Below are 14,172 nucleotides of genomic sequence, written 5' to 3'. Positions count from 1 at the left end.
TGGCCTCACCGAGAAGCCCTGCTTTGCCCTGGAGCTCACCGAGCCCTGTCGGTGAGCGGGGTATGGTCCCGTTTTTCTGTCCGCTTCGGGACTAGCGCATCTCGCTTGGGGCTAGCACCCACATTGTGAACTTCGAAATTTCACTGCCCGATTGAACTTTCTCTTCGTAGCCATTTTTTTCAACTCCAACCACCACCCTCACCAAAACCTCGGCAGCCGGATTTTACGTGAAAAGCTGGTTTGTTCCCCTGCGATCCCCTCGACAGCCTGATTGACGTCGGCTTGACTTTCTTTTCTACTATTTCCTCAATCAAACCGAGCGGCTAACCTCTTGTCTCGCTGTTGCAGTCAAAATGGGTGCCCTCAAGTATGTCGAAGAGCTCCAGAAGAAGAAGCAGTCCGATGTGATGCGCTTCCTTCTGCGCGTTCGCTGCTGGGAAGTACGTTGAATCACCCAATCCGAAAATGTGGACGCCAAAGACTTTTTCACTCTCCTCCGACGACCTATCTTCCTGCCGACGGCTCTCAATGGGATTTGGTGAAAGAATCTGATTGAGAAGCACAAGTCGGTCTGGGAGTGCGGGGACTCGGGAGGATTGGGAGAACTTTGCGTTCCTGCTATACACTCGTTGAACTTTTTGCTGAGAGTGCATCAATATAGCTCCGTCAGTTGAACGTCATCCACCGCGCCTCGCGTCCCTCGCGCCCCGACAAGGCTCGCCGCCTCGGTTACAAGGCCAAGCAGGGCTACGTTATCTACCGTGTCCGCGTCCGCCGTGGAGGCCGCAAGAAGCCCGTCGCCAAGGGTGCCACCTTCGGTACGTTTTGTCCCTCGAGAGAAAGGATTGCCGGTGGAAGGAAGAGATGTTCGGGAATGGGAGTGATGAAGATGAGGGCAGAAGAAAATTTTGTCTCGTCACAGACCGCTAACATGACGCTTCACCAACAGGCAAGCCCACCAACCAGGGAGTCAACCAGCTCAAGTACCAGCGCTCCCTCGCTGCCACCGCCGAGGAGCGTGTCGGCCGCCGCTGCGCTAACTTGCGTGTCCTCAACTCCTACTGGATCAACCAGGACTCGACCTACAAGTACTACGAGGTCATCCTCGTCGACCCCCAGCACAAGGCCATCCGCACCGACCCCCGCATCAACTGGATCGTCAACCCCGTCCACAAGCACCGCGAGTCTCGCGGCCTCACCGCCACCGGCAAGAAGTCCCGCGGCCTCAACAAGGGCCACCGCTACAACAAGACCCGCGCCGGCCGCAGAAAGACCTGGAAGCGCCACAACACCCTCTCCCTCTGGCGCTACCGGTAAGCGGCTCGCCCACCATCAATGTCAACATAGGCGGCACCGCTCTGAGAAGGGCGGTCGTCGTCGTGTTGGCGCTGTTGCTGTTGCTGTTGCTGCTGCTACTGTTTCTACTACAACTGGGGACTTTAACGACGACGACAAGAAAAAGACGGCTGGCGTACTATCGGGCCCTGCTGCCGTCAGGTGTGGTTTCTGGGTGGTATTCGGGACTGCCGCCGCGCGTTTGCGCGACGCACTTGGTATCATGCGCTGGAGTATTCTGGTCTGACCAGGGAATTTCAATTACGATACGAAAATGGAAACAGACTCTCTGAAAGAGCTTTTACATAACTTTTGGGCGGGCGTAATGATCAAAATGTGATTTTTGTGATGACACACTTCAACTCCCCGATTTCTCCCTCGTAAAGTCCTCTCTGGCTGTGGTGTGCTTCGTGTGTGTGTGCCCCTGAATGTCTTCATGTCAGAGACACCTCTAGAATCAGGCTTACGGGCTCTAAGTGGCCTTGATATGTGCTCACAGTCGCCTTCTCGGTCGTAGTGGTTCTTCCAAGCAAAGCAGTGAAAATTTCGACCAGGGCTCCAATAGGTGGGGGTTTTGCAAGCGGGCAACCCCCCGGCAGGCGTGATCGACAGGAGACATCCCGATAAGATGTGCACGGCACGGGAGTCTCATCAGTCGAGGGCCTCATCACGGCCGGGCTGACGAGCCAAAGCAATTTGTCCTCGTCTGCCACACGGTTTCAGCTACATTTCCTTGCTCCGATTCGAATTTCACTCCTCTTTTCATGTGGAACCAGCACCGCGTCTACACATGCACTGGAAGGAAATATGAAGCAGGACAAGGGCCATTGATTTCGTGGCCGGACGCAATACCGACTGGCAATGCAGATACACGTCTACTACCATAACATGCGACTGCAAGGTTTTTGATCTCCTGTATATCAAACTGTAATTACTGGTTCTATCTTCCCAGATTATCTGTCATCTTGTAATAGAGTGGGTACCGATGGCGCTCATGAAGAAAGATCCCTAAATCTCATGTCCCTCGCTAAAGACCTTCCTTCCATACCCGGGTATTTTGTTTTCCAGTGACAAAAGAAAAAGACTCGCGACGCCGACTCCCTAGTGACCAATGCTTTTCAGGCCAATTCATTTGCCCATCTAACTCTTCTTTACTGACGACTCCGTACGTAGTGCCCCTAGAACTGGCTCATTGAAGCGACGCTGTAATTGGTGGCTCGGGCCCGGTGAGCGGGATGCAGCGTGGTCAGCGGCCGCTCGATGTTGGGAATGATGGGGCTGCGGCGGTCCTCATCGTAGTCGTGCGGCTGTTGAGGTGTGTATCCACGCTCCATGTCCGGAATCGGATGGCTGATCTCAGGCCGGCCGTTCTCGTTTCTGCCCCAGGGAGTCATTTGTGTCAGGCGCTTGAACTTGGATGGCTTCTCCTCGCGGACGGAGTTGCTGCGGAACGAGTACCCGTCAACGCTCTTGGCCGAAGCGAGAGAGCCGTCGGCGCGGAAGTTGCGGGAGTTGAGGTCACCATCGCGGAAGATGATGGCGGAGATGATGTTGAAGAAGCCAAAGGTAATGGCCAGGATGCCCGAGGCAAGAATAAGACGCCAAAGCGGAAGGCCAAGTGTCTCGGCAGAGAAGGCGGGTTCGGAGGTGTTAGCGAGGACCTGGCAACCCATGACAATCATGGCAATACCCAGCCAGCTGAGACCATGGTTGAGTGAGAGGACCGGCCAGTTACGCTGAAAGTACCCCTCGAAGACGGGGAGCTCGGAGACGATGAGGAAAACTGCGATGCAGAAGGTGAAGAAGTGAGAGACAGAGTCGAAAAAGGCAAAGTTGCCCTTGAGGATGGACATGACAATCATGACCCAGCTCGAGGCGCAGACAGCCGACAGGCCGATAATGTTGAAGGCGCGGAAAACGTTCAGAACCACATGGCTCGAGCCGGCGAGGCGTTGGTTCTCGGCGATGTTGAACATCCTAACGGTCTTTTTGACGATCGGGACGTCGCAAATGTTGACTGGCATGGTTAGTGGTGTGTTGAGACCGCGATGGTGTGTGTGTATATATACGTACGAGAGGCCGATGCCTGGCTGTCGATAGCTGTTTGTGAGTTTGTGGGTGACGAGAGCCGTGGCGTAGCAAAACAGTCGAGTCAATCAGACTGAGCAATCCAAAATATTGTGACTAGTGATCTGTCGCAAGATTGTCGAGAGAATGTGAGATGATTATGAGGCTGATGGACAATTTTTCTGGAAGCCAGTCCAGAAGGTGCGTTGATATAGGGAGAGTGGGGTGGTGCAACGGAGAGCTTCACACAGAGTTGTGGGTAGAAGAGAGGAAAGACTGAACGTGAACAGGATTAGTTGAGACCCAAGAACAGGATTGTCCACAGCTGTTCAATGGGGAAGGAGGGGTGAGGAAGCGCCTGCCAAAGGACCGGTGGGTGAAGTCGATGTCAAAGGAAGGAGGGACGGGGAGTTCCTTCCTTTAATACGGACAAGGACTTGTTGCTCCGAGTGCCTGGCCTTTTTTTGTTAAGCTCTGGGAAAGATTGGGTGACAGCATAAGAAAAAATAATGCAGAGCAGAAACAGTGTATTGTTCCTCCTGCGCGTCACTAGGAATTTCTTATTTGAACGGGAACACAAGAGCAAAGTCAAGTCAGGTAGGGCAGGTATGGTTTGACCGAGGGTGCCTGCCCGGTGACCCTCCCTATTCGCCGTTTCGAAATGCAGGTAAAAGTTTCGCGCAGCCATCAACCAATCGATTCAGCAGCGCGAAGGGACCCTCAGGGCCGGGATGCGTCGGTGGGGGATGGTCGATGAGGAGGGATGAGGAGACCTCCAAGGGTTCTCTCACGAACGGCTTAGACGATCTAGCATTTCCTCCTCCATCTCTACTTTCTCTCTCTCTTTCTCTCTCGCATCCCAGCAGCGGCACGAAGCACGACCAGGATTATGGGATGGGAACACCACGCTTGTGGGCATGTGGACGGGCACTAGAGCGGTGGAGGTGGCGGCAACGTGAGGAGATGCCTTGCTTTGCTGTACCTGCGGTTGACGTTCCAGACGTTGCCGTGCTCCTGCGAGCAGACGTGGTTTCAATGAGGTCCCCTGGTCGAGCACTCGCAGCACCAGCTGAACCACAAGTCCAAGGCGTCTAGGCGGGTGTCTTTCGTCCGGGCCTCTGCTTTCCATCTTACGGGTCGGGCAGCGGGGACCTGCAGCATGTGCGTGAGCCCATACTCGAGCCGGAGCTGCTGATGGCCTGTGAACGTTCAGCTTTGTTGAAGATCCCCCGGGCTGATAAGACGAGACGAAGCAGGGCCCCGGGAAGCAGAGACCATGGGTGTGGCATGAGTGGCGTGGGCCGCTTTCATCCAATCCTGCATTGAAAGTCACTGGCCACCATCGTTGCCATCATGGACCAGTCACAGACGGCTGGCGGGGCCTGTAAAGAATAGCAAGCGAACATATGAAGGGGCGCTTCGAGGTGGGATGAGGCGATAGACCAGGCCAGAGGGAGGCAAAAAGACAGGGCCTGAGAGCGAGGCCAACGGTGTAGACATGGATACAGAGATAGCAGAAGTAACGTGAATAGGGGTGGGCTGCAGTTGAGAAGTTGCAAACAGATAGAACTAGTGCATGGCAATGGGTTGAAGGAACATGGTATGTTCTCAGTTGTTGGCGTCGAAGACGGATTGATTGGATGACGGGCGACCAGACTTTGTTTCATGCGAGTTTAGCAGAGACAGCCGCCGGCCGAATGTCAGGCACAAAGACCCGCTGGGCGACCCCTGCAGGCGCCAGAACTGCCGATAGGCTGCCAGTCGAGAGGGCATTGAAGTGCGAGCGGCAAAGCAGCCCCTGCCGTGCTGCAGCTGAGCCAACTGAGAACAGACGCTATTGTGTTGGCTGTCCCGAGTGCGATGGACCTTCACAGCACCGGTTGGCAACCACCTCCGAGCGATACGATACGGAATCCCCACTACAATACCGACAGCCTCTAAGCCACTCCACCAAGCTGATGATGGCTTACATGGAGCATCCGCCTCACGAGGTTTGTGTGTGCAGACATATTCGGATGGTTGCTCGATTCACAATCAATCATTTGGTCATGACAGCAAAGTATGTGTGGCTGAAGGTAGCCCTGTGCTGAATATATTTCGAATATATTTCGTCTACACCTCAGTCATTATTGCTTCATGAGTCTGGCGGCTTGCCCCAGGCACTGCAGTAAGCCGAGGCATCCCCGCGATGATGTCAATCACTCGAATGCTAATCGAATACCCTCGATTCCTTCATGATTTCGGTTCCGTTCTTCTTCTTGGCAAGCTGAGTGGTCGGCCCAAGCTCCCGACCCTAGCTCGTCACACATACGATGCCTCACGGCCTGCGCAATGATCACGACGCACCTTCATCGCATGAAACCTGAGCATGAAACCGCAGGATTGGGCATGCCCTCGACGGAAGAAGAATGACAAATTGACCGTGCCTCAAGCGCCATAAAATGCATACAGAATTCCAATGAAGTCGGCTCCGAGTCCAGATTCTTTCTGCATATGGCCCACCGAGGTCGCCTAATAAGCGCCCGCTCGCGTTGCACCTCATTTCGCGATGCCCAAATTTAGTTGTCAAACTCCACCACATCTCTTGTATGCTGCCGTCTTCCGCGCTTCCATTTTCTTTTTCTTAACACAAGCAATCCAGGGCCATTTACACGGCCAGCCGCGCTCCCTCTTCGCTTAATCACGAACACTGTCTAGAAGCGCCAGCACTGCCTCCTGGGCCATTGCCGCGACCATGTGGCGCCAAAAAGGTCAGAAATTGAATCATACCCTGACGTGCCTGTCTTTGAATGAGACACTTGTGTGATGAGCTGCTTATTTTCATCCCGAGGTTTCCTCACCGTCACTTGTCCCAGTTGCTTACAGGTCGCCTTGATGACGACTAACCAAGATCTAGTTCACCGAATTAGTAAGAGGAACTTCGCCCTTTGTAGAACCTGTTGGTATGTTGAATTGCATGTTTCACATTCAGGATGGGGCACGATTTAGGCTGGTCACTCTATCCGTGGACAGGACTACATGCGCAGCACAGCGGAAATAAGAAGGGTCACCATCACACTGAACAACGAGAGACTTCGAGATGACATTGAACACAGTTTGAATTTGGCTCCCAGTGCTAGCGCCATCAACCTAGGGCTATGTTAATTAATGTACAGGGCGAGGCCAGTCTAAACACAACGCTAGAGTTAGATACCAAGGGTGAACTCGACGCCGACGTCAATATCACGAGCTGAAAGTCCCAGTTAGCACAATTCATTTCAGACACATCACGAAGGCTGGATTAACTTACCCATCTTCACAACCTTGGACAGCTGTACGGCCTTCTCGGCGGCAGTCTGGAGGTCGTCGATGGAGAAGATCTTCATGCCGGAGTTGTTGATGATCTCGTGGGCGGCCTCCATGTTGGTGCCCTGCAGACGGGCAATGATGGGGATCTTGAGGTTAAGCTCCTTAACGGTGTTGATGAGACCGTGGGCGATCAGGTCGCAGCGGACGATACCACCGAAGATGTTGACGAAGATGGCAGTGACCTTGGGGTCGCTGGTGATGAGCTCGAAAGCCTCCTTGATGGCAGCGGGGGTGGCACCACCACCGACGTCGAGGAAGTTGGCCGGGGCGCCCTTGTTGAGCTTGATGATGTCCATGGTGGCCATGGCCAGGCCGGCACCGTTGACGAGGCAGCCGATGTCACCGTCGAGCTTGATGAAGTTCAGGCCGGACTGGGCGGCGCGGACCTCGTCGGCGTCCTCCTGGGTGGTGTCGCGCCAGGTGAAGATCTCCTTCTGGCGGTAGTCGGCGTTGTCGTCGAAGCCGAACTTGGCGTCCATGCACAGAACCTTGTGGTCAGAGGTCTCGGAGAGGGGGTTGATCTCGATCTGGGTAGCGTCCTTCTCGACGAAGATCTTGTAGAGCTTCTGGATGGTGTCCTTGGCATCCTCGATGCACTGCTCGGAGAAACCGAGCTTAACTGCGATGTCGCGGGCGATCTCATCGGTGACACCCTTGTTGATGTCAATGTTGGTGGTGATGATGGCCTCAGGGTTCTCCTTCGCGACAGTCTCGATATCCATACCGCCCTGGGAAGAGGAAACGATAACGGGGGCCTGGGTGGCGCGGTCCATCAGGATGGCGAGGTAGAACTCGCGACGGGCGAACTTGCGCTCGCAGATGTAGACGGAGCTGCAGAGGCGGCCGCCAGCGCCGGTCTGCTTGGTGATGAGCTTGTGGCCGATCATCTGCTCAGCGAACATCTCGGCCTCGTGAGCCGAGTAGATGACGCGAACACCGCCCTTCAGGCCGTTGTCGAAAGTACCCTTTCCACGTCCACCAGCGAGAACCTGGGCCTTGATAACCATGTCCTCACCACCAATCTCCTTCGCAATGGCCTTGGCCTCGGCGGCGGTCTTCGCATTGGAGCCCTTGGGAACACCGACTCCATACTATCGAGAATGCGACAGATGTTAGTTGATAGGGAGCTCCTGAAAACCTGGCTTGAGGAGAGGGGGGCGCAATCGCGGGACGTTTTACCTGGCGCAGGAGGTCGGCGGAGAGGTACTCGTGGATGCTCAGGTTTCTCCTTTGTTGCTGAGCAACACCGGGGAATCTGGCGGCCGGGGCAGCGAGCCTCGAGGGGATGGCGGAAGCCAAACGGCTACGTCCGAGCTTGAACATTGTCGAAGATGTGTATTGAAGCGTGGAGCGACGAGGGGTGAGGAAAAAGGAGAGGGGACCTTTTCGAGGAAATCGAAACCGTAGAGGGGAGAGGGTCCAAGTGGGAGAATGGAAAAGGCGCTTTCAGTGACGAAAGGGCCAAAAAGGGAAGAAAAGGACCAAAAAGTCCAAGGCGGATGTAATGTGATGCAATCGGGGACTTCACGGGAAAAGCGCTATCACAGCAATGCAGAAAACCAGAGGTGTGTCTGCTGGTCCGCGGGAATTCCCGGCCCCGACTGGCTGTTTTTCGCCCGGAACAAAGCTTCAACCGAAGCGAGACAGCTGTCCTGTGTCCTGCAAAGGGAACGCTGGACCGAGCACCCGGTAAAAGGATGCACCGCCGCTCAGACGGTGCAGCAGGTCAGCTAGGTGGGATGGGACGCCTGCTTACCTAAGGCGACCACCTAAGATAAGTGACCTTTTATCGAAGTGCAATCAGCCAAAACCATCAGGTAGAAAAGAAACCCTTCCCATGGAGCAGGCGCCAAAAAGTCAGAGTTGCAATGTTTCCGTCCTTAAATACGCATCCCAAGCATTCCTGCATTTGAGTGGCATTGCATCAAGGGCCTGAAAGTAGCTGTGCTATATGTACCGGGCTGTTGCATCCAGAAGAGACTTGATTCCAGCGATTAGATAAGAGATAGCAACCACCTTGAAGCGTACTTTGACTCGTTGGTTGTCATCCAGTCCAAAACTGGGACTCCTGGTTCCTGCTTCCAGCCACAGCTCCTGGACCGTGCACTGCCAAAACACGTGAGCTCGGTAGGACATGGGCTTGGGCAGGTACCTTAGGTTTTTGGCTGGCATTGTTGCACTCCGACGCCTCATTTAGCACGTCAATCACGTCCGAGGTCCCGCCTAATCCATCAACTTTCCTTCAACAATACCTTGCAAAGACGACCTTGGTCGCTGACGACGCGAACATCCATCGAAAACGCCTTCATATTGATTGACTTCCTGACAGAGTATCGCCACAACGATACCCTCGTGATCGCCCAACCGCCAAAGCCACCCGCTCCGCGCGTCGTCGCGACACTCCCCTACGTCCACATACATCACACAGAGACACCATTGCATACTTCAAGTGGATGCGATAGCTCCCGTCGGATGATGTTGTAGAGGTTACCGCGCCATCTGCTTGGATCTGGTTGGCTTGGTGTGGGGGATTGAGCAGGAGGAAGCCTGGACGCAAGAGTTGGAAACTGCACTTCGGCCCTCCCAGTTTAGGTTACCAGCGTCGTCTTTTTCCCATCAGAACGACAGTGCTGTGCTTCTCAAATAACGGTGGTTCACTCGTGCTTTCCAGTGCTCACGGTGAAGGGCCGACAAGGACTTGAGGTGTTTCCTGTCGCCCCTACGCTTTTCTGCAATTTTTGCTCGCTTTTGCTCGCGTGCTCTTGACAGATCAAACACAATATCAAATCTCGCAACCCAAGGGGACTTTCACAACAATGTCATACGAATCCTCCGCCGCCGAAGTGGCGGAAGATTACCGCCAGGCTCTTGAGGACCTGACTACCAACGTGCGCTTCGAAATTAGCAATCTTACGATGATTGCAAGAGAACAGACCGAACATGCACAGGTCATCTCTGAAGTGCTGCAGGACCACATCTTGAAGGTAGGTTGAGCCTCCCTTGCTCTCGATTGACGAGCCACCGTCCATCTGCATCGCTATATAACATCTGACATATTCCCCAGGCCCCTGCACACAAGAAGCTGCCAGCCCTTTACGTCCTCGATTCGATCGTCAAGAATGTCGGAACTCCGTACACCCTTTTCTTCGGAGCCAAGCTATACCAAACGTTCATGGAAGCGTATGCCGCAGTCGACGGCCAAGTACGCCGCAAGATGGATGAGATGTTGCGCACATGGAAGGAACCTGTCCCCGGATCTTTGGACAAGCGTCCAGTCTTTGCTCCGGAAGTCACCCAGCCCATCGAGAGCGCACTCATGAAAGCCCGGACGTCGGCTCTTCAAGCTCAACAAGGCCGCGGCCGTGGACGACCTGGTGCGCCCTATCGCGAGACGCCCACGCCTCCAGGTGTGCGACCTGGATCGAATCACCAAGGACCCTACGGCCAGCCGCCTCCTATGCAACAGCCAAACGGAAACCGACCTCCAAGTGCTCCGCTCCCACATCATCCGCAAATGGCGCCATATGCAGTACGTCAATCCGATCGTTGGGTATCCGTCACTCATGCTAACTTCACTTACAGCCCCCGCCAGCATCGTACAGTGCTCAGCCGCCTTCAGCGGCCCCTGGTCCCTACCAGCCCCCTCCACAAATGCCACACGCTGGGCTCGCGGGTGCTCAGACTGGTGTGATAAGCAAAGATTCTCTGGGTCAAGATATCCAGAAGTTGATCGATGCGTCGAAGTTGGAGTTTGCGCAGAACCCACATGATCATAGTGTTCATCAAAGACTTAAGGCATTGTTGGATGTGCAGAACTTGCTCCAGCATCAGAACTTGCCTCAGGACCAATTGGTCCTTCTAAAGAATCAAGTAGCCGATCTTGCTGTAAAAGTGAGGCCGTTCGCGGCCCAGGGTCATGCCCCTGCTGCTACGCCTGTCCCCCATCATCCACCGCCCGCTGCTGCGGCACCTGTAGTACCGCAGTCCGGACCTCCTCAGCAGTCAGGAGGCGTGACACTTGACGCTCTCTTCGGCCAAGGGGCTCTTGCTGCTCTGTTGACCCGTCAGTCAGCTACCCCACAAGCACCAACACCAACGCCGCCTCCGCCGTTCCCGAACATGGCGATCCGATCTCCTCCACCACAAAGAGCCGAGCCTCAACGGCAAAGTAGCGCTCCGCCCGCTGCGGACCCTATGGCCTTGCTTGCAGGATTGCGGCAAGCGGGATTGCTGTCTGGAGGTGTGCCAAGCGCTACGCCAACACCAGCACCGCCGGCTCCCGCGCCAGTTCCCCCTCCGGGAATGCCTATGCTGCCGCCCGGCTTGCTGCCTCCGAACATTGCCAGCTTGCTAGCTGGCATGCCGCGACCTCCCATGCCGAATATGAACGCGAACCAGCTAGACGCCACAGCGCTCAAACAGCAGTAAGTTTTCCTCGTGACTATGGATGTCACTGGACTCACTCTTCTGTAGATACCAGCCGCATTTGATTGCGTCAATCTATGAGCAATTAGGACCGCAATGCACGCAATGCGGCAGACGATTCAAGACAGATGAGGAGGGCAGAAAGAAGAAGATGGCGCACATGGATTGGCATTTCAAAGCTCACCAACGGCTTGCAGAAGCAGAGAAGCGAGGCCAGCATCGCAGCTGGTATGTCGACAATAACGTAAGTCTCTTGTCTGGTTTGAGGTGTGGCAGTATCTAATATTTCACAGGACTGGCTTAAGTCACGAGAGGCAATCGATGTCGACCACCCGCCATCTACGGGCGATGCCTCGTCTAGCCCCGGCAAGGAGAAGAAGGAAGCCAAGCCCAAGTACATCCCTGTGCCAGATGCGTCAAGCAGAATCAACAGTGTCTGCCCTATATGTCAAGAAAAGTTCGAGAACAAGTGGCTGGATACGGCGCAGGAATGGGTTTGGCTGGATACAATTCTAGTCGGCAACCGGGCATACCATTACAGCTGCCATGCGGAGGCAACACAAGCCCGGGGGAGCACCCCGACATACTCGAGGAGTACCCCCGAGCCGGTGCACCGCAAGCGGAAGGCGGAGGTAAGCAGTGCGCAACCAAGAAGGTTTATCGGCCAACATTCGCTGACATCCATAACAGGGTGACCACAAATCTCATCGAGGAAGAGTGAAGGCAGAGAACAGAAAATGGGAAACAGAGCTCGATTACTAGCGATTGCATCGAACCAGTGGGAAGCGGCATATTGACAGGGCCTCGTGGGGCGGCGTCAGATCATTCAGGGGAGGTCTAGAAGACACCATATCTGCATCTTGAACACACGAGGCACACTTTCTGGTGGCATTACGCGTTGCCAAGCGAGTCGTTGACATTTACGAAACAATTGATTGGAAGGCGGTGTGGGCGAATCGAAACACTTGTCACACAAGCAAAAACGCCAACGCATCCGACAATAGAGAATAAGAAAAAAAAGGGATCCATGGACTAAGGCCCGGGTGGAAGAGATGAGAGTCGATCGTGGGATCGGCACATACGGAACAGCAGAGGTGCGGGCGCCAGGTGGGAAGACGCATTTGTAGTGGTGATTCTCGAAGCTCCTCCGTTCGTCGGAGTTGCCGGGCAGGGGATCGGCGGACGAGCTCCTTGGTATCGCGGTCAACCTACATGCTCGGCAAGGCTAGGCTATGGCTACATGAGCGGAGATAATGTTTATAGGCGATGCGCAAGGGGGAAGAGACGAGGGCTGAGAAAGCAACCAAGACACACCGCAAATCCAGACGGGTGACAGCGCAGCAGGCATCAGGGGTTTGATGCTCACATGGCGGGCAGACACTTTTTTCACGTATCGTGACAATTCGTGTTTATCGTGCTTCTGGGGGGTCAGATACCACCTTGGCCTTAAATAATGAAATGCCGAAAACATGCAAGATTCCGTGGAAATCGTGATGGCGATGACAAGCAACCTCTTCTATTGGAATCTCGAAGCCATGCAAAATCCAGTCGCGCCCCATGAAACTTCTCGACGCTTCTCCACATGAGCTCTTGTGATCATGGATTTTGCCGTTACATCGCATCCCACGTCCCACTCCCCACAGTCTTGACTCTGCGCTAGTTGGGAGGAGGGTTGCAAGGGAACGCAGCGCGCATCTGTAGGAATCCTTGCATGTCAACCCTTTTTCATTGTATTGCAGCGCGTGGGCGACTCCGATATGGTGTAGGCGCATGGAAATATTGCCGGAGCGGGCTGGAACGCGGCCTGCTGCGATGCTCTCTTGCGGCTGGTTCCTGGCAATGTTTCCGACCTCCGTTTAGATCGGTCACAAGAGGCACTCGTAGATTGGTGTGAGCTTGGAGGGGGAGCGGGAGAGAGAGAAACTGGAGGCGTCGGGCCACGATTGGGTCGCATGGAGGCGGAAAGGACGGAGAAGGAAATAGTAAGGGGATAGTGCAGGATGGACTCGCTCAGCACCCCACGACGACGTCGGTGGCAGTCCATGAGCACACTGGCAAGGTCGAAGACACTGGTGGCTTGGGACGGGAGGCGGCGGATGGCAGCCGGACCATCCTTTTTGGGCTTCCCGACGTGGCGCCCTTGTCTCTTTTGTGTCTCGCCTTCTTTTTGCTTCTTTCGGGGCTTGGTGCCTCATTGTTTTCTTGCTGGTGTATGCAGATCTCCGTGTGTAAGTAAGTACCGCTGTCTGACCGTCTCTTGATAGAAGAAGTTGCTTTGCTATCTAGCGAGCCATTGTGTTGTTTGATTATACCACAAAGACTCCTACAAGCACGATGTTCTACATTGAAACCCATTGGGTTGAATTAGCCTGATTCGAATGTCAAAATGCTGAATAGCTGTTACATGGGCAGTGTATTTAGGATGTAAGGTAGTCAGTGGTGTAGATGCTAGGTAGCATTGGGGCCCAACGGGTGTGGTGGCGGTGACGGAGACGGGACGAAATAACATTGAAATTCAAACAAAAGCAACATCATAATTGTGGAGGGAGGTCCCAAGTTCGTTTCTGAGCGAGCGAGCGAGCGAGCATTGGGTTGACACACAACTCCCGTCAGCCGTCACCACCTAGCCAAGTGTTTCTCCAGGTCTTGCTAAAATTAAAGTAGCCCGCCTGTTCATGGATGGCGTCGCAACCCCTTCTGGAAGCATGTGGAGAATGCTGTCATTTGGCGGGGTTATGCTTCCTTTCCATGGCCTTCGACTTTGCCTCCAGTTACCCAAAGAGCTCTGTTCTGGACTTGGTGTAGGTAGGTAGGCACTTGGGGCGAGACCAGAGCGACTGGGGAGAGAAGAGGCGATGGATGAGCTCTCCCGGAGCATACCAGTTCTAGAGCATTAGGTTGGGGGCCTGGCCATTCAGGGACCTTCCCAGACGTCGTGGCTGCTTCCCCGAGCCCCGGAAATCCCACGGTGTAACCCCCCTTGCCGCAGTCCAGCGA

General features: G+C 54.6%; 5 protein-coding genes across 5 annotated transcripts; 3 read left to right on the top strand and 2 right to left on the bottom strand.

The window, feature by feature from the left end:
- Positions 1 to 353: 353 nt before the first annotated feature.
- rpl-15 (60S ribosomal protein eL15) lies at positions 354 to 1,317 on the top strand (the record flags this gene model as incomplete). Its single annotated transcript, XM_032019429.1, has 3 exons — positions 354 to 440; positions 662 to 818; positions 950 to 1,317. 3 exons carry the CDS (start codon positions 354 to 356, stop codon positions 1,315 to 1,317), a joined length of 612 nt encoding a protein of 203 aa, XP_031883255.1.
- Positions 1,318 to 2,513: 1,196 nt separating this feature from the next.
- On the bottom strand, positions 2,514 to 4,228 carry CGGC5_v008890 (uncharacterized protein; the record flags this gene model as incomplete). Its single annotated transcript, XM_066152078.1, has 3 exons — positions 2,514 to 3,352; positions 3,409 to 3,435; positions 4,198 to 4,228. The coding sequence occupies 3 exons, from the start codon at positions 4,226 to 4,228 to the stop codon at positions 2,514 to 2,516; spliced, it is 897 nt and encodes a 298-aa protein (XP_066008561.1).
- A 1,722-nt stretch (positions 4,229 to 5,950) lies between these two features.
- CGGC5_v008889 (uncharacterized protein) lies at positions 5,951 to 6,485 on the top strand (the record flags this gene model as incomplete). The annotated part of the gene is made up of 4 exons (XM_066152077.1): positions 5,951 to 5,988; positions 6,044 to 6,152; positions 6,299 to 6,344; positions 6,415 to 6,485. The coding sequence occupies 4 exons, from the start codon at positions 5,951 to 5,953 to the stop codon at positions 6,483 to 6,485; spliced, it is 264 nt and encodes an 87-aa protein (XP_066008439.1).
- Positions 6,486 to 6,526: 41 nt separating this feature from the next.
- Positions 6,527 to 8,073, bottom strand: CGGC5_v008888 (Succinate--CoA ligase [ADP-forming] subunit beta; the record flags this gene model as incomplete). The annotated part of the gene is made up of 4 exons (XM_032019431.2): positions 6,527 to 6,531; positions 6,596 to 6,631; positions 6,692 to 7,841; positions 7,930 to 8,073. The coding sequence occupies 4 exons, from the start codon at positions 8,071 to 8,073 to the stop codon at positions 6,527 to 6,529; spliced, it is 1,335 nt and encodes a 444-aa protein (XP_031883253.2).
- Positions 8,074 to 9,566: 1,493 nt separating this feature from the next.
- Positions 9,567 to 11,937, top strand: CGGC5_v008887 (Uncharacterized protein; the record flags this gene model as incomplete). Its single annotated transcript, XM_032019432.1, has 6 exons — positions 9,567 to 9,734; positions 9,815 to 10,279; positions 10,333 to 11,174; positions 11,224 to 11,419; positions 11,469 to 11,807; positions 11,866 to 11,937. The coding sequence occupies 6 exons, from the start codon at positions 9,567 to 9,569 to the stop codon at positions 11,935 to 11,937; spliced, it is 2,082 nt and encodes a 693-aa protein (XP_031883254.1).
- Between the last annotated feature and the right edge of the window lie 2,235 nt (positions 11,938 to 14,172).

The sequence above is a fragment of the Colletotrichum fructicola genome, assembly GCF_000319635.2.
Source record: "Colletotrichum fructicola Nara gc5 chromosome Unknown KSG_Nara_v1_contig05, whole genome shotgun sequence".
Taxonomy (NCBI): domain Eukaryota; kingdom Fungi; phylum Ascomycota; class Sordariomycetes; order Glomerellales; family Glomerellaceae; genus Colletotrichum; species Colletotrichum fructicola.
This window is presented reverse-complemented; position numbering and strand designations above follow the sequence as displayed.